Genomic DNA, 16,761 nt, shown 5'->3' on the forward strand with positions numbered 1-16,761 from the left:
GTGTTAATAATTGCTAGGTTTGACTAGTATTTTACAGGTAAAACTTAAAACCTACGCAAAATTTGGAGTTACGAATGAGCCCATTTAAGAAACCTGACGTTGGCCAAAAAGAAAAGCTGAAGAGGAAACAAAAAAAAAAAGAAAAGGTTTGGGAGAGAGAAGGAACCAATCAGAGCGAATGGGAAAAAGAGCAATTCTTACGGGTCCTACCTCCATTGACTAATTATTTTTTGTTTCGGCTCAAAGATTAATTATATTATTTTAACGTTTTTGTTCTTTTTATATTTTTTATTATAATATTTTTTGCTTTATTTTTTAATTGTAAAAATGCCATACGATAATATACTGATTTATTTGATTTCACATTCTCTCTAAGATGTTTTAATTTAACTACGAAATTTTTATTTTTATTTTTGAAACAAGATAATAATAGAAATAGTTTATAATATTCTCTGTTTTAAAATAATTATCCTCTAAAGTTTTTGCACAGCAATTATAAAAAAATATTTATTTAATTTTATCTACTTAATATATTTTCTAATTTTTTATTAGTTAAAATATTTAAATAATAAGTATATAATTAAAATTTGTACCAAACATTTACATTTAAAAAAAAAAAAGACAATTATTACAAAACAATATTTTAGTGCTAGAACGACAACTAAATTAAGACGGATGGAGTACAACTTATCTATTAATTTAAATTTTTACATAACTTTTTTTAATAATCAGTCAAAAAACACACAAACAAATATTTCCAAAATTTAAATATTTTCTATGAAATATTTAAATATGTTTCTAAGCTTGTATTTACACATTGGCTGACTTTGGCACCAAAAGAGGTTAGTACATTAAAGCATCCTAAATTTATTAACTTGATTAAAAATGTGTAATAGCCTTTATCATGAATATTATAAATAGTACACAATTTAGTATTAGCCAACAAAATTTTAAAATAAAAATGTAGAAATATCCATTTATATCATTCATGATATCTAATTCACAACACATGACAATAGGAACTAAAAGACCATTAGACCACACAAATCATAAGCATTTCCAAAAAAAATAAGTTTATTAAACAAAATATGAAAATTTGTTCTAACCAAATTTCAAAATGACATTTAGGTTTATATTTACTCCAATTAATCTCGATTTATAAACGTATATATAAAATAAATTTACGGCCTCAACTCAAAAGATTATACAAATCTCTGATCCATCCAACCAAAACGTGGACGACTTAACTTAGAAAGAAAAGAAGAAGAAGCCGACGGTGGCGACTGTGCCGACAACAGAGAACTTAGCAGTTGTCACGGCACCACTCTTGGGTGACTCTGCAGTGGGTCCATCGCTTGGTCCATCAGCGGCGGAAGTGCTGTCGGGGGTGGGAGCCGGTGGGGAGGAGACGGTAGGTGCCTCAGCAGAGTCGCTAGGACTAGAGGCAGAGTAGTCATCCTCGGGGACGGGTCCTTCGGCAGCCGGAGAAGATGCTTTTGGAGAAGAGGCCGAAGATGATTTAGGTGCGGCGGCTGGAGCCTTGGTTGGAGCTGAAGGAGCCTTGGTTGTGGCAGTCGGAGCCTTGGTTGGTGCGGCAGTGGGTGATGGAGATTTTTTGGGAGAAGCTGAGGGAGCGTCGGCGGCGAAAGCGGTGGCGATAGTTAAAGTCAATAGAACCAAAACGACAAATTGACGTGCCATTTTTTTTTCTGTTTTAATAGTTTTTTTATTGAGATTAAAAGGAGGATACTCCAAAAGCTAAAGCAGTATTTTTTATTTATTTATTTTTGTTTTATTTTTCTTATTCTATGGAGAAATACTGCAAAAGCTTTAGGATGTAAGAATAAGACATGGGGGTGTGAATTTATATGTTTTTGAAGATGAGAAAAATTAGGGAAATTGATGGATATGAGAGAAACGATGAATCTTATAATCTACTTTTAGAAAGTACTTTAAAATTAAACAGGACTAGAAACCAATTCTTCTATTTATGGATTCGTACACAATTTTTTTTTTTTTGAATACTAATATTAGTAGCTGAGACTGAGATTTTGACTTTTGTTTGATTCATTGATTGTATTGCAGAAAATTAGAATTAGAGTCTCAAAATACATTTTGGGCAATCTTAAAGAGTTTACTGTACTTTCGAACTAAGCCCAAATTAAAACCCCAATATGAAGACACAACTGACACACAAGTCATTACCAAAGGTCCAAAACATACAAACTTCTGCATGGTGAAGTTTTCTGGGGCTTACGGTTTCGAAGACATTTGTTAATGTTCTGACAGAGCTAGAAAACAGACAACTTCTCTTTAATTCTATCTTTTTGTTTGTGTTATATGCATCATTTTTTTGTCATCATCGTTTGATGTGCAGTGCAGTTTTTAATTCCTCTTTATTTTATTTGCAATGTTCGAATTTTCTTCCTTTTCTACTCTTCAAGACTCGAGTCATAAACCAAGCATGATATTACGAGTAAAAGTTGGGTCAAATAAATTACGTAGCAGGTTATTGTAAAGACCTAATTTCTCTCATTTGTTTGCTTAAGATTTAAGCTTCACCATTCAAGAAATGACACACCCAAATAAAACTAGAGAATAACTCACAAATCAAAACAAAAAACCATAAACATTAGAATGGCCAATCAAGATCAAGATCAAATGTTCTTGTTCTGTAACAACTTATGTACGTGTGGTAGATTTTCTCCGGTTTACTCAGACCGTACTCTATCCAATCTATCAACACTCTTCCTTCCTCTCTCAATCTGATGATGATTCTGATGATGCTGATGATGGTCAACGCTCTTCCTTGCCTTTTCGTGGAAGTCAACGCTTCTCCTAGTCCGATCTAAGTGCTGCTCGAACGTGATTCTCAGCTTACTCTTCTTTGAAGGACCCTTTGGAGGTTTCTCTTTCTCCCTTTTATCAACGCTTTGCCTCGGCTTCTCTCTTCTATCTACGCTCTGCCTCGGCATTTCCAAATCGCTGCTCTGTTTCTCTAATTGGGCCGTGCTCGCCCTCGAGGAGAGATCTCTCTCTACGGTTGTGATGAACTTCTTAAGGTGTTTAATGTATTCAGGATAGTGTTCTAGATCACAGTGGTTACCGCCTTCGAGCCAAAGCGGTTCATATTTCTCTTTAGAGAGTTCCCATAGTTGTTTTCCATGAGAACAGTCAACAACTTCATCACAAGTTCCCTGCCACAAGAGAAGAACCACAAAGAGTTATATACACTCAGTTTTCGAACTGAAAAAAAGGAAAAGAGAGTAAAATGAATATGGAACTCACGTGAATGACGAGAACCGGGCAATTCACAAGAGGTATTTTGTCGATATTCTGCAAATATTGTTAAAAGTGGACACTGTGAAAAAGATAGAGGAAAGCAAGAAAATCGAAAATGATCCATCTAAGAATGATGTATTTAATACCTTGAAGATGTCGAACCAGTATGTCTTCTTCACTGGATACATTACTCTTAGACCAGAAAGAATCGGGCTATGGAGAACAGCAGCTCTTAATTGAGGCAACCGAGCAGCAAGATCTAATGTAGGTCCACTTCCAACGGATTGGCCATAAAGGATTATGTCTTCCTGTTTTGCTCCATAGGTTTCCTCAAGACATTTATAAGCAGCTTCGATATCAGCATATGTATGGTGCTCACTTGGCTGCAGTCACACGAAAACAAGTTCGGTTATTTAGTTTTTCACTCGAATCGGGTAAAATCATTATCGATATCTCTACTTGTCGATTCTCAAAATGACAAACCTTTCCAGTAGATTGTCCATACCCGGAGTAATCGTACCTACAAATACAAAAGCAGAGAAGCAACATTTATAGAGCTGAATCAAGAAGCTATGAAGTTGTTTTGGTTTTTAATGTTCTCAAGGATCTGAAGTTGAGAGATGCATTGGTTCATAAAGATTATTGTGAGCTAATTAAAGTTTCCACACAATCTGAGACATAGAAAGAGTTTAAGCATCTTAACGCAACCAAGTTGTATCCACTATCCAGAGAGAAACACACAAGAAGACAACAAATCAAAATTTGGGAAAAGACAATGAACAATAGACTCAAAAACAAGTAAATGTATATAAATGTTTCAACCAAAAGCTTGATCAGCAAAAACTCGATACAGAGAAAAATCATAATAACACAAAAGAACAATCAAACAGTGTATCAAAAGAAACCAAGAAGAATAAACAAATCTCCAGAAAAAGAAAGAAAAACTCCAAATTCATTCGTTTTCACTTAGCAAAACACCATTAATACCAAAACCCACAAGGGACCAGATAAAAAATTTCTAAATAGCCATTAAAAAAAGTCTATGACTTTGATCAAATCCAGATACAAAACAGAACACAATTTCAGAGCAGAAGAGCTAATCATCATCATCAGAGCTATCTTAGAGAGAAAAGGACTAAAACTTTAACATACCCCATGAGATTAACCTTAAGATGGATGCTCAATTCGATGAAGAGCTCATACATCTGGCCCAGATCGGCGGCGTTTCCATGGGAATAAAGCAGAGTAGAGGTAGCCATCGGATGTCTGACGTACATAGCCACGATCTCTGTTCCTCTACGTGTCGGAAGCTTAAGGATTTCAACGTTTTCACGGTGAGGAAATGGGTTCATCAGAAGAAGTCCGGTCAGTTCATCGTAAACCAGCTTGTAAGACGACGGACTCGGCGGGAAGAAAGCGAACTTCGCCGCAACTGATGACGTCACACCTCCCATCTCTCTCTCTCTCTCTCTCTCTCTCTCTCTCTGCTTCACAGTCTCTTTTAGATGAAGAACATTTTTGTAGCTGCTGAAAGATTTGAGATTGAAGCTTTTGCTTGTCTCGGGAACGGAGAGAGAGAGAGAGGATTTAGGAAGAAAAAGTGGCACTTTGAAATGGTAAAGCAAGAGAATGAACAAAAACTGTTTATTAAAGTTTCGAGCTTTGGCTTATTATTATTTTAAAATTGCCATATTTTAACTACAGAAAATTGAAGATTACTTTCCCTGAAAAATGTTTTTTTATGCAATCTGAAATTAAAAGAGATTAAGATATTAAAACTATAGAGATTCGCAGACGAGTTAGAGTTTATATGTCAATGGAGTTACATTTTTTTTATAATGTTACTTTTGCAGATAAAAAGGGGTTTAGAGTAATAATTTAGCGTTGGTGGAGTGATAAATCAAAGCTTATGATTAAACATAAACATGTGTATTTTTATAGCTAGGAATGGCGAAATATAAGAGTGAGAGAACATGAAAGGCACTTAAATGTTATGATTTAATTGGACAAGAAATAAATATCAACAACTAACGATAAAAATATAAATATAAGATGACAAAAGAATGAATAATAATATTAGTAAGCTTTTTATTGTTAAGAAAAATAAAAGAATAAGGAAGGGGTATGTATGTATGTTGGTTTGCTTAATGCGGGTCCATGAAAAATTAGAAGCGGAAAGCAAATTTTGGAGTGGTGGGTCTTCACTCATTCATGCCTTGTGTGACAGCTTATCATTTTTAATGTTATTTTATCAATTTAATAATTATTATTATTCGTAAAAAGAATTTTAAACTTGTGCTGTAATTTCTTATATTTCTATTTTTCTTCTTCTCATGATATATACTATTTAAAATTATTTTACAAACTGTTGTTGAAAAAAAAAAGCTATTAGAAAAAATCAAACCTCTGGAAAACGATATTATTCTGAAAATGATAAATTAATTAATAACACAAATCTTGTTATATAATGGGCCTAAGAAGTTGTACTCATGGGCTTCGTCGAGGAAAACCTTAACGTCGTGGTGGCAACAAGTCAAGCTTGTGAAAAATGAACCTTAAAAGAACACAAGTGAAACTCACATACTTTTTGTTTAACCTGTTAGAAGAAGAATCTTAGAGCATCTCCATTGGTGAGATACTTCATGAGTATCTCATAATATATTATTAATATGTTTATGTTTAATTTAAGTAGAAAAACTTATATTAAAATTGTGCTTCCATTGGTATGAGTATCTCATTAACATTAACATATTATTATATGTTTTTATATTAAATTTAATATCTCTACAATATTTTCAAACATATCAATTATTTATTTTTACAAATTATATTATTAAATAGTTTTATTATTTTTAAAACCATAATTAAACATAATTAAACATTACTTTACATATAAAATCATAATAAAAAATATATAAATTAAACATAAAATTACATATAAAACCATGATAACATAAATTAAATAGAAAAAATATATAAATTAAACAGAAATTACATATAAAACCATGATAACATAAATCAAAGCTAACTATATTATCTATTATGGTTTTACTCTTCATTTGATGATGCACCAAACTTTTGTCATATATGCTCAACTAGGTCATCTTTTAGTTGTTGGTGCATATCTCTATCACGAAGTCGAATTCGATTGCCGAGAATGTTGCAAAATAAAAATAGAAAATTTTAAATGTTTGTTTTCTAATTAAAAAAAGCTATTGTATTTTTAAGTTATTATTATGTTTAATGCTTAACTAACACCAATTAAATAATATTCGTATATAATTTAAACATATACATGATAGAGCTTGTTATATAGATAATTTAATTTTATGAATTTTTAAAGTAAAAATAAAAAAAATAACAAACATATAAAGTATTTAATTGATGTTATAAAGTATAGATAATTTTATTTATAACAAAGAAAAGAAATTAATAACAAGGTGACATATGGAAGAGAGAGAAAGTTTCTCCAAGTTTCTCATTTCAAAAACGATTCTGAGAAAAACTGATTAAAAAATTATTATTTTCATATTTTTGATTTATTTTTATTTGGAGTTTTTCAGTGAGAAACCACCGATGGAGATGGTCTTACTTGCTTACTTCGACAAAAAAAAATCTTAATATATATAAATAATTTATGTCTGTTGAGTACATCATCACATATCTATAATCAAACGATTATATAGGATTTTAATTAGCTGTTATTTTTGTGAATAGCATGCGATCAAGTGAATGAAAAGCGAATTATAGATGAAAACAACAACGAATGTAAATAAAAGTCAAAAGATAACGAAAAGTGTCATTTACGAAGATAGAGAGTTTACTTTGAAAGAACATAAATTTATACCAACAAACTTATTGCATGAGGGTCCCAAATTACGTACACGTGCGTCAATTTTTCATCATTTAGTTTCTTACATTCCTCTTTTGACAAAAAAAATAAAAGTTTCTTACATTCCTCTTATATACTTTTTTGTTCTTCTGCGATCTGCATTCTCAATTATTTTGTCTGATTGACTCGATAAATTTACGAGGTTCTCTTAAAAAAATGTTTACACGAAGTATTTAGATTTTCCTTTGTTATTTTACTAGCTAGTTAACCATGAAATCATTTGAGAGGACAAGAATATATATAAAACATTATTTTATTCTCAGTATCAAAAAAAAAAAATTATTGTTTTCATAATTTCAATTTTTTTTTTTATGTGTTCTAGTTTTTGTTAACACTATTTTTCCCAATGAAAATTATTATTAAATAACAATGTTTTGGGATTGTACATAAATAATAATAATAATAATAATAAAAATAATAATGTTTTGCATACCGCCGTTTTACCATTTTGATTGTCAATTCTAAATATATTGTTATCTTTTATAGTTATTTTTTATTATTAAAAAAATGTGTACTGTTTATGTCAATAGTAGAATTAGACAAAGTATGTGCAATCTTTTTCGCAATATTCCTATTTTATTAGCAAACAGTAAAAAAAAAAAAAAAAACAAGTAAAACATTTGTCATAGTCTAGTTATTAATTATAGTGAAATCATATGATTATGTAATAATCATGTTTTTAAATACTAATAAGACTATATGGATATCATAAGCAGATACAAGTTTTAGCTTGTTATATACATGCTTAATTAATTATTTTTTCATATCTTAAGATAATTTGAAATAGCTTATATATGATATTGTTAAATTTAATATCTAATCCAATAGTACTGGATTTTTTATTATATATATATATATATATTTTTTTAAATAATTATTAAACATTAATAATTAGATATGTTAAATTCTAGAAGAATAAATTACATGTTATCATATTGGGAGAATAGTCATATTTCCATTGTTATCACTGATTTGATTCCAAGTGTGTAGTATGAGAGATTTCTGTAGGATGCAACAATATACTTTCTTTTTATTTACACTAAAATATTATCTAAATCAACAATAAGAATGATTATATAAAGATTATTTTTTCTGTTATACATAAGAAAAGAGTTGTTGGTTTCTCTTTTTTGTCTCTACACAATTAGGAATGTTCCCCTATAGTATAGTATATATTTTACTTTCGTGGATCTTCTTAGATATACTACCTTTAATTTGGTTGTTTGTGAGTGTGAGTGTTAGTGTAAGTGTGGTGTGTGTATGTGTATGTGTATATATATATATATATATAGAGAGAGAGAGAGGTATATAGATAGACCAAGAAGAAAACATCATAATAGATACTCAATTATCAATAAAAGGATCTTAATCTAATTCAAAGACAATGCTGGTCTTATCCATCTTCTTGTCGTTAGGATTGTTCTTTCTCTCTATTTTGATTCTTTATATTTCAATTTCTAAGAAAAATGAAACAAACGATCATCACTCATCACTAACTGGCAGCATGGGATGGCCTTTCATTGGAGAAACTATTTCTTTCTTCAAACCTCATAGATCAGACTCCATCGGTACATTCTTGCAACAACGTGTTTCACGGTAATAATTAACATGTTCTTTTTATTTCTTTTGTTGTTGTTGTCAATTGTAGTGCGAAATTTAAATTGTGTAGTTAGCAACAACAAAAAAACTGTGTAGACAACAATATACACCCTTCATGGGAACTCAGTTTTCAAAAAATAATTGAACCAAATTGGCTTTCAGCAAAAAACGTATTAGCCACTTAATGCCTAAACACCAAATAACCTATTTTCTTTAAAGGATCATTATATTTTTATATATAATTAATTAAAAGAAAAAAAGTAATGTTCACAGTACTACAGAAGATTCATATCTGATTTTTTTGCATACATGACAATTTGATTGCCTACCAATGTTTTTATGATTTTATTTTGTAAATCCAATTTATATACTATACAACATATAATATATCTTTTTTTGTTTGTTTAAGCCTAAATTGACAATAACTGTGAATGTTGTTATTCAGGTATGGAAAAGTGTTCAAGTCAAATATATGTGGTGGAAAAGCAGTAGTCTCATGTGACCAAGAACTCAACATGTTCATACTTCAAAACGAAGGGAAGTTGTTTACATCGGATTATCCAAAAGCGATGCATGACATTCTCGGCAAATATTCCCTTCTATTAGCCACCGGAGAAATTCACAGGAAACTAAAAAATGTTATTATTAGCTTCATCAATCTCACAAAGTCGAAACCTGACTTTCTTCACTGCGCAGAGAACCTCTCTATCTCGATACTAAAGTCATGGAAAAATTGCCGAGAAGTCGAATTCCATAAAGAAGTTAAAATAGTAATTAATTAATCACTGAATCCTTATAATCAATATTGTTATAATTCTGATATCTTTGTTGCGGTTGAATCATACAGTTTACTCTCAGTGTTATGGTAAACCAACTCTTGAGCATCAAGCCAGAAGACCCAGCAAGACTTTATGTATTGCAAGATTTTTTATCTTATATGAAAGGGTTTATCTCCTTACCAATACCGCTTCCAGGAACGGGTTATACAAACGCAATTAAGGTTAGATCCAATCGTAATATACATCAAAACGCAATTATAGGTTTTGTTTTCGTCGTTTTATATCAAAACATTAAGCCACTAATTTATAAGAAAATAAACAATTGGATTCTAGGTTTTTGCAGTTCTTGTATATAACTTGGGTCATGATGATGCTTTAATTTATCATATGGTTTTCATGTAAACACATTTATCTGTATGTAAATACATAACATATATACACTTAAAACTATATAGTTTTAAAGTCATTTTCGATGTTTGCCAGGCTAGGAAGAGATTGTCGGCGAGGGTTATGGGGATGATAAAAGAAAGAGAGCGCGAAGAAGAAGACATGAATAATGCAATAAGAGAAGAAGATTTTCTGGATTCGATAATTTCGAATGAAGATCTAAATTATGAAGAGAAAGTTAGCATTGTGTTGGACATTTTGCTTGGAGGCTTTGAGACAAGTGCTACTACTCTTTCCTTAGTCGTCTATTTTCTAGCAAAATCTCCAAATCTTCTTCACAAACTCAAGGTATTCTCTCTCTCTTCTCATTATCTATATATTTGTGCATGTATACACATACGTATATATGTTAATCTATGTGAACGTATACAGGAAGAACATGCAGCCATTAGAGCCAAGAAAGGGGATGGGGAACTTTTGAATTGGGAAGATTATCAGAAGATGGAATTCACTCAATGTGTATGTTTCATAAACCCATCCCATCATTTTATTTTATTTTTGCTATTTTTTCGCAAATTTGTTTTGGTACGTAGCCAAGTTTTTTTCTGATCATATGTTGATACTACTTTAAAATCATATAGAACATGTTCACTTATATCATGAAATTTACTGGACGGAATTTGCAGGTGATTTCTGAGGCACTACGATGTGGTAATATCGTCAAGACTGTACATAGAAAAGCTACTCATGATATTAAATTCAACGGTTAACAAAAATGTCAATCATTTTTTTTTTTGATCAAAAAATGTCAATCAAATTTTACTAATTAATGTAGAAATCAAATTAGTGTTTCTCTAATATGTTTGAGTTGCAGAATATGTGATTCCAAAGGGGTGGAAGGTGTTTCCAATCTTCACAGCAGTACATCTTGATCCCTCTCTTCATGAAAATCCTTTTGAATTTAATCCCATGAGATGGACCGTAAGTAAATTATTTAGAAACAGATAACATTCAAATGGGTTTTTTTTTTTTTTTTTTTTTTTTTTTGTCAAAAATAACATTCAAATGGTAAGCAAAGAAAAAAAACGGAAATATTGTGAAACCAATTTTGGTTTTTAAATTAAATAGGATAAGGCTAAGATGAACAAGAAAACGACGGCGTTTGGAGGAGGAGTAAGGGTATGTCCTGGTGGTGAACTTGGCAAGCTCCAAATTGCTTTCTTCCTTCATCATCTTGTCCTCTCCTATAGGTTTGTCTAATCACTCACTATGGTTGACTAATTTTAATTAGTGAACACTGCCTTATCCGACATAATCATCTATTATACTTTGGTTAAAATTTTGGTTGGTTTGATTTTTAAATCGTTTTGTTTTGTTTATTTTCTTCTCAAGTTCTCATGTTTCAGTTATTTTATACTGATGGATACATCTATTTGAAAAAATATGTGTTTTATCATGTTTTAATGTTCAATATAGCTAAGAAGTTTATTTATAATGGTAGGTGGAAAATAAAGTCAGATGAAATGCCAATCGCGCACCCTTACGTGGAGTTTAAGAGAGGCATGCTTTTGGAGATAGAGCCAACAAAATTCCTTGAAGATTAGCTGCTTTAATAAGGAATCCATCTTAGATGAAAATTTAATTAATAACTATTAAAAATGTAATGTCTAATAATATGCTCCATTCCCAAATATAAAGTACTCTCTAGTCATAGAGTTTTGTGTTAGTTAGGTGTTGGAGTTTTGAAATAAAATGAGTATTTGCCTTTGGATATGGTATATTTATGTTTTGTTTCTAGAAAAATTATCTAAAATATTACTATTTCGAGTTTTTATATCATATCCGCGTTCAAATATTTAATTAGTGTTACTAGGCAATCTAACACAATACTTTTAAAATAACTCAAATCATGTGTATACTATAAAGTAGTTAGTGTATTCGACCACACTAATAAGACTTTAAGTTAAAACATGTGTGAACTTAACTACTATCCATTCCATTATATCATATGAATATTTTTCTTTATTTTTTTCGTGAAAAAGTTACAAACCAGACACATAAACCACATGTAATTAGAAAAAATACAGAAACATAACTATAGTTAATGTTTATCCGTCTTTACATAAGAACTCTAGGAAGAGATAATCTAGAGGGGAAGTTACCATTTTGGCCTTGAAAAGATTTGTCGAAGACATACTTAGCGTTAAGAGAAGAAGGATTAACTTGCATGAAAAGGTAATTACCGGCAAAGAGATCACCAAAGTGTGATTGACTCTCCTTCAACCTCTTCAATATTTTTAAAATTCCAGTTTTTACCCTATTCGCTTTCTTCCTCACAAATCCTCTAAGTCTTCGGATCTTAACTCTAACCCTAATCCTCCTCCTTCCTCCCAATGACACCACTCGCTTGAACCTGTATAACAGAAAAGAAAGATGGTTCATCATGAAAGTCTTCGATAATATCAAAACACTTGTAAGGAAGATGATTGTGTACACTTATATAATATAAATACCTGTAAGAATAGAATGACGATCTTCTTCTTGTTGTTTCGCCGAAGACATCATCTTCTAGAGAAAGCCTCTTGTAAGGGAGATTAGTGATTTTGGGAGAGGAATCCATGGAAAATGGATTAGAATAGTGACTGTGAATATTTCTCAAGAGATTTCTTTGAGAAATGTATATCATCAATTATATGAGTTGTCATTGTTTCAATGTGTCTGGTTGGTGGGTCGATTTATTGAAGTAGTTAGGTGTGTGCGTACGTGAATTTAATGCGTTACCGCAATTTAATTTAGCATAAATTTTAATATATTCTTTTTCCAATTTATCCCCCCCCCCTACAATAAATGGTTTTCTATAAATCTGTGAGGATATCACTGAAATATATGTGATACTTATAAAAAAATGATGAAATATTTTGCTCTAGACGAATTGGTACCGTCATTCTACAAATTAAATCTACATTTAGAATGCAATGCCCCTAATATTTATTTTCTAAAAAACTGAAATGCGGTCTAAAATCTCAGGTACAATAATACACATAGAATAGTTTATTGTTTTTAGCGTAAGTTGGATTAGCATGGAACTAACATATATATCTCTGTTACTGAAGTAAGGTACGAGGTTAGATGATTTGTACCATTGTGAGGTATATAGCTACCACTTTTTCGGACAGCATGTGATTTGTATAGTATAGCTAATACGGAGGCTCTTTATATGAAAGAAAAAGTAGATGTATTTCTTATGATTTTCTCAATTTTCAAATAACCAAATTATAAGAATCAAAATTTATTTGAACAAAGAAAGAAGGAAAAAAAAAGACATGGGCACATGAATAACAATTTTTTTACTCCAAGCAAAGAAGAAAGATAGAAAGAAAGAAAGAAGTCAAAGGTTTTGGGACAAGATGAAGTTAGGAAAGTGAGTAAACGAACAAGCATTGTTTTTTTCTTTATACAAAAGATCCGATCTTTCTCGGAGAAATTTCAGTGATTAGATTCAAACTAAATTCCCAAAAGAAGTTGAAAGAAGATGAAAGAGAGAGAAGGGTCGTCGATGTCTGGTCTACTTGTTTGTTAGTAGAGCTTTATTCTTGTCTGGATTGGTGCACGGCAAATCGGACACATTTGAAGATCTGGTCCACACTCGCAACAAGTCTTGTATCAAAAACAGAAGCCAAGTTAGTTTGATGTTTTGATCGATTAAGTAGATGCAGAAGATGGAAATTGTGTTTGTTTCGATTTTACCTGATGGCCACAACCAAAGGCCATGTCTTTCGGGTTGCTCAAACAAATCGGACATAGCTGTTCAAAAGATCCAATAACATCAAGTTTTGAACTTTTTCAAATAACGTTTCAGACTGATTAATTTCCAAGTATATTTCTGATTTTAGAAGTACCTGGTTATCAGAAGCAGAGCTTGTAGGGGGTGGGACGGGACTAGACCTTACGTGATAGCCTTCAGTTGGATGAGGAGGAACACTCGGTTTGAAACTTGGAAGACGTGAAGGCTTTGGACTGTTGTAGGACGATGATCCACCGCGCATTGGAGGCGGAAGAGGGAATCTCTCCGGGATATATCCATTTCTTCTTCTGCGGAAAAAGTTAAAAGGGTAAGGAAAAAGTTGACAACTTTGGGATGAAAATTGATAAAGATTATGTTTGGGGATTTACCCTAAAAGGTTAAGCTCTATTGTCGCCTTGTATTGTTGAGGAATCTCCATGAGAGCAGAAAGGGCAAACTCTGTTTCCTTCAAGGATTGAGCTTTGTTCTTTGCCATGATCTCTGTGAAGTTCACGAACTAGAAACAGAACATCAGATTAAAACACCAAACTAACTTCGATGTTATTAGCTAGAAAGAAACTTACTTGGAAGTTATCAAACGCTCTGGCCGGAATATTATCGTCAAATTCCCTCATCATGTCCCAAGGTCCATCCCCCACCCCGACTAAGACGATTGATAGAGGAAGCTTACTGTCACAGAGAAAAAGTTCACATCAGAAAAGCCAGCCAAAAAGAGATATAACTTCAATGGAGAGAACAATGTCAAAAGATTGGACAATATTCCAACCTCGCTTGCACGATCGCATCTACCGTCTTCTGTTCTTGTGGACTTAACTGTCCATTTTCCGTGTCAACACTTCTTGTAACCTGAAATGGTTCATTGAGGTTTCTTCTTTTGACACAAAAACAAAGGTTCATAACATCATACTGGTTTTATTCGTACCTGCCCATCTGCTATTATCACTAGGACGTGATATTGCCCACCACTCTGCTCAACAATGGTCATGGCCATATCGATGATCGGAGCAAAGGAGGTTGGCCCTGCAGAAGTATTCAACATTCACATTTAAGAATTTAGCTAGCATTTCATGAAAATGCGGCCAAATAAGGAAAAGAAATAAACCTGCAAGCTTAAGTTGAGGCACGATCTCCTTATACCGGGAAAGTACTTCCTCAAATCCATTACAGAATCTATCCTCTGAATTGAAACTGAACACGTCTTGATCATGTGTTGATGCATCTCCAAAACCATAACATGGAATCAAGTTGTCCTCGTCAAAGGCGGCTAAGGTTCTTCCTATGATAGTTATCGCTTGTTCATAAGGATTGGGACTACTGCCTATGAAGTGTAAGCTTTTCCTATTGAAGGACCTGGCCCCTGTTATCAAACAAGCAAAGTATGATTTTGAGAGTGAAACCATTTGATGCATTACACAAAGACAGAATCTAGAATCTCACCAACCTGTCCATTCGTTACTCTTAGTGAAATCAATACCAACGATGAGATTTGAAGATTCTAGACCCGCCCGTGCAAGAGCCTCCGTCACCTAAAACGAAAACAGAACATAATGTGAATCTTTTCTGTCAAACCCATGAGAATCTACAGTTTTCAAGTTTTGTAATCATCAAAGAACACACACTAGATTCCACTAAAAACCAACGCGAGACTCAGCTAACCTGCTCCAAAGAAGAGTAATCATCAGAAATTTTCGAATACTTGCGCTCCAACCTCTTCTTATTATCACTACCATAACTTTGAGAAGGCGGTGCAGAATAAGACGGAGCAGAGTAAGGCTGAGTACTATATAAAGGAGGAGGAGGTTGCGTATACTCAGGAGGTTGGGCATAAGAAGGTGGAGGAGGGTAATTATAGCTTTCTGCACCATACTGAGGATAACTTTGTTGAGAAGCCCATGAAGATGAAGATGGTGATGCTGATGAAGCAGAAGTTGACCTAAACGATGACTGTCTCCAGTTTTCTTTAGAATTCCCTGTCCCCATCAAACTTAACAAAAAACTAAACCTTTTTAGATTCAAATCAAACCTCTCAGGTCAGTTCCGTACCCTGCAAAACAAAGATTTAGCCTTTAGAGTATATTCATGAAACCCCAGAAAAAAAAAGCAGAAACTTTGTTTAAGATTCTGACATTATTAGAAGATGCAATTTACCTATACCTAATTCGTTAAGAAAAGGTGAAAGCTTTATCTTTGACAGATGTTGAATTATCTCACCGCTCTTTAAAATCGAAGGTTGGTAGAGATGTTTATATAAAGAAAGGAGATTCAATCACGTCACGTAATTTTCCACAACAATACGCGATTTAGTGACTTCTAGATTAAGATAAAAGTCCTATTACGAAAACCTACTCCAACACTCTAACCCACAATAAGTAAAACAAACAAAAACCAGTTTCTGACAAATCTACGAGCTTTCCAATTTCGCCGAATTGAACTGAAACATTCTCTGATTCATCAAACCAAAGACTACCCCAAAATCGAAAAATAACATTAATTCGAGATTGAATCTCCCGACATTCATCAGAAAATGACCCAATTCGATTGAGAGGAAAAGTTGTCTACCTTTAAACTAAACGAAGCAGAGGAATGACGAATCAGAGAAGTACTTTGAGAGAGAGTCAGAGGAGCTTCAATGGCGGATCGAATACTAAAGAGTTCGCCTTTAAAGTTTCCTCCTTTTGTTCGAAAGCAATTTCACTTTTCTTCTGTTTGTTGTATTTGGTTTGTTTCTATGAAATCATTAGGAGACTAATCACTTTTCTGTTTTTAAAAAAGTGTGAAGCACGCTAATGGTGGAAACTTCTTCTAATTTTACCCCACATTTTATTCTCTCTTCCAACAATTGGCCCTATAATATTATTATCGATATCCAAAGTCATAACATGGTATCAATTGACAATTTCTTTTGATTACTTGAAATTCTTAAATTGACCATTTCTTAAAAAGTACAAATAGTCAATAACTAAACTAACATTTTTTAATTCCAAATTTTTAATCTAGAGGATTGTATTATACATATG

At 32.4% G+C, this 16,761-nt stretch overlaps 5 protein-coding genes across 12 annotated transcripts; 1 reads left to right on the forward strand and 4 right to left on the reverse strand.

Moving 5' to 3' along the window:
- Positions 1-804: 804 nt before the first annotated feature.
- AGP6 (arabinogalactan protein 6) lies at positions 805-1,837 on the reverse strand. Its single transcript, NM_121442.3, has one exon. The coding sequence runs from the start codon at positions 1,699-1,701 to the stop codon at positions 1,249-1,251; it is 453 nt and encodes a 150-aa protein (NP_196942.1). The 5' UTR covers positions 1,702-1,837; the 3' UTR covers positions 805-1,248.
- Positions 1,838-2,447: 610 nt separating this feature from the next.
- Positions 2,448-4,996, reverse strand: AT5G14390 (alpha/beta-Hydrolases superfamily protein). The gene is made up of 5 exons (NM_121443.5): positions 4,435-4,996; positions 3,766-3,802; positions 3,429-3,665; positions 3,289-3,336; positions 2,448-3,197 (listed from the first exon to the last, which is right to left on the reverse strand). The coding sequence occupies exons 1-5, from the start codon at positions 4,734-4,736 to the stop codon at positions 2,712-2,714; spliced, it is 1,110 nt and encodes a 369-aa protein (NP_196943.1). The 5' UTR covers positions 4,737-4,996; the 3' UTR covers positions 2,448-2,711.
- Positions 4,997-8,670: 3,674 nt separating this feature from the next.
- Positions 8,671-11,691, forward strand: CYP724A1 (cytochrome P450, family 724, subfamily A, polypeptide 1). Of its 4 annotated transcripts, none has more exons than NM_001343334.1 (9): positions 8,671-8,770; positions 9,219-9,543; positions 9,621-9,773; positions 10,036-10,287; positions 10,372-10,458; positions 10,626-10,650; positions 10,814-10,920; positions 11,068-11,189; positions 11,441-11,671. In NM_001343334.1, exons 1-9 carry the CDS (start codon positions 8,679-8,681, stop codon positions 11,541-11,543), a joined length of 1,266 nt encoding a protein of 421 aa, NP_001331288.1. In that variant the 5' UTR covers positions 8,671-8,678; the 3' UTR covers positions 11,544-11,671. The 4 variants fall into 4 exon arrangements, with proteins under 4 accessions (NP_001331288.1, NP_001331287.1, NP_001331289.1 ...); NM_121444.4 differs by having other exon boundaries at positions 8,682-8,770; positions 11,441-11,691; NM_001343335.1 differs by lacking the exon at positions 11,441-11,671 and having other exon boundaries at positions 11,068-11,391.
- A 171-nt stretch (positions 11,692-11,862) lies between these two features.
- AT5G14410 (uncharacterized protein) lies at positions 11,863-12,664 on the reverse strand. Of its 2 annotated transcripts, none has more exons than NM_001343337.1 (2): positions 12,453-12,664; positions 11,863-12,352 (listed from the first exon to the last, which is right to left on the reverse strand). In NM_001343337.1, exons 1-2 carry the CDS (start codon positions 12,623-12,625, stop codon positions 12,058-12,060), a joined length of 468 nt encoding a protein of 155 aa, NP_001332751.1. In that variant the 5' UTR covers positions 12,626-12,664; the 3' UTR covers positions 11,863-12,057. The 2 variants fall into 2 exon arrangements, with proteins under 2 accessions (NP_001332751.1, NP_196945.1); NM_121445.4 differs by having other exon boundaries at positions 11,917-12,352; positions 12,453-12,622.
- A 577-nt stretch (positions 12,665-13,241) lies between these two features.
- Positions 13,242-16,603, reverse strand: RGLG2 (RING domain ligase2). 4 transcript variants are annotated; one of them, NM_203051.3, is made up of 11 exons: positions 15,899-16,037; positions 15,401-15,788; positions 15,186-15,270; positions 14,847-15,101; positions 14,667-14,764; positions 14,511-14,590; positions 14,308-14,413; positions 14,113-14,240; positions 13,839-14,031; positions 13,687-13,743; positions 13,242-13,596 (listed from the first exon to the last, which is right to left on the reverse strand). In NM_203051.3, exons 2-11 carry the CDS (start codon positions 15,722-15,724, stop codon positions 13,516-13,518), a joined length of 1,407 nt encoding a protein of 468 aa, NP_974780.1. In that variant the 5' UTR covers positions 15,725-15,788; positions 15,899-16,037; the 3' UTR covers positions 13,242-13,515. The 4 variants fall into 4 exon arrangements, with proteins under 4 accessions (NP_974780.1, NP_196946.1, NP_974779.1 ...); NM_203050.3 differs by having other exon boundaries at positions 13,266-13,596; positions 15,893-15,982; NM_180487.4 differs by lacking the exon at positions 15,899-16,037 and adding an exon at positions 16,304-16,603 and having other exon boundaries at positions 13,272-13,596.
- Between the last annotated feature and the right edge of the window lie 158 nt (positions 16,604-16,761).

This window comes from Arabidopsis thaliana, chromosome 5, assembly GCF_000001735.4.
Source record: "Arabidopsis thaliana chromosome 5, partial sequence".
In the NCBI taxonomy this organism is placed as follows: domain Eukaryota; kingdom Viridiplantae; phylum Streptophyta; class Magnoliopsida; order Brassicales; family Brassicaceae; genus Arabidopsis; species Arabidopsis thaliana.

Coding starts and splice junctions, on each gene's coding strand:
- AGP6 (NM_121442.3), bottom strand. CDS start 1,701: ATGGCACGTCAATTTGTCGTTTTGGTTCTATTGACTTTAACTATCGCC.
- AT5G14410 (NM_001343337.1), bottom strand. CDS start 12,625: ATGATATACATTTCTCAAAGAAATCTCTTGAGAAATATTCACAGTCAC. Junction 12,353..12,452: donor TCGTCATTCTATTCTTACAG/GTATTTATATTA, acceptor TCTGTTATACAG/GTTCAAGCGAGTGGTGTCAT.
- CYP724A1 (NM_001343334.1), top strand. CDS start 8,679: ATGGGATGGCCTTTCATTGGAGAAACTATTTCTTTCTTCAAACCTCAT. Junction 9,544..9,620: donor TCCATAAAGAAGTTAAAATA/GTAATTAATTAA, acceptor TGAATCATACAG/TTTACTCTCAGTGTTATGGT. Junction 11,190..11,440: donor CATCTTGTCCTCTCCTATAG/GTTTGTCTAATC, acceptor TTATAATGGTAG/GTGGAAAATAAAGTCAGATG.
- AT5G14390 (NM_121443.5), bottom strand. CDS start 4,736: ATGGGAGGTGTGACGTCATCAGTTGCGGCGAAGTTCGCTTTCTTCCCG. Junction 3,803..4,434: donor CTTAAGGTTAATCTCATGGG/GTATGTTAAAGT, acceptor TTGTATTTGTAG/GTACGATTACTCCGGGTATG. Junction 3,666..3,765: donor ATGGACAATCTACTGGAAAG/GTTTGTCATTTT, acceptor GTGTGACTGCAG/CCAAGTGAGCACCATACATA.
- RGLG2 (NM_203051.3), bottom strand. CDS start 15,724: ATGGGGACAGGGAATTCTAAAGAAAACTGGAGACAGTCATCGTTTAGG. Junction 15,102..15,185: donor TAAGAGTAACGAATGGACAG/GTTGGTGAGATT, acceptor GTTTGATAACAG/GGGCCAGGTCCTTCAATAGG. Junction 14,032..14,112: donor ATAGAGCTTAACCTTTTAGG/GTAAATCCCCAA, acceptor CTTTTTCCGCAG/AAGAAGAAATGGATATATCC.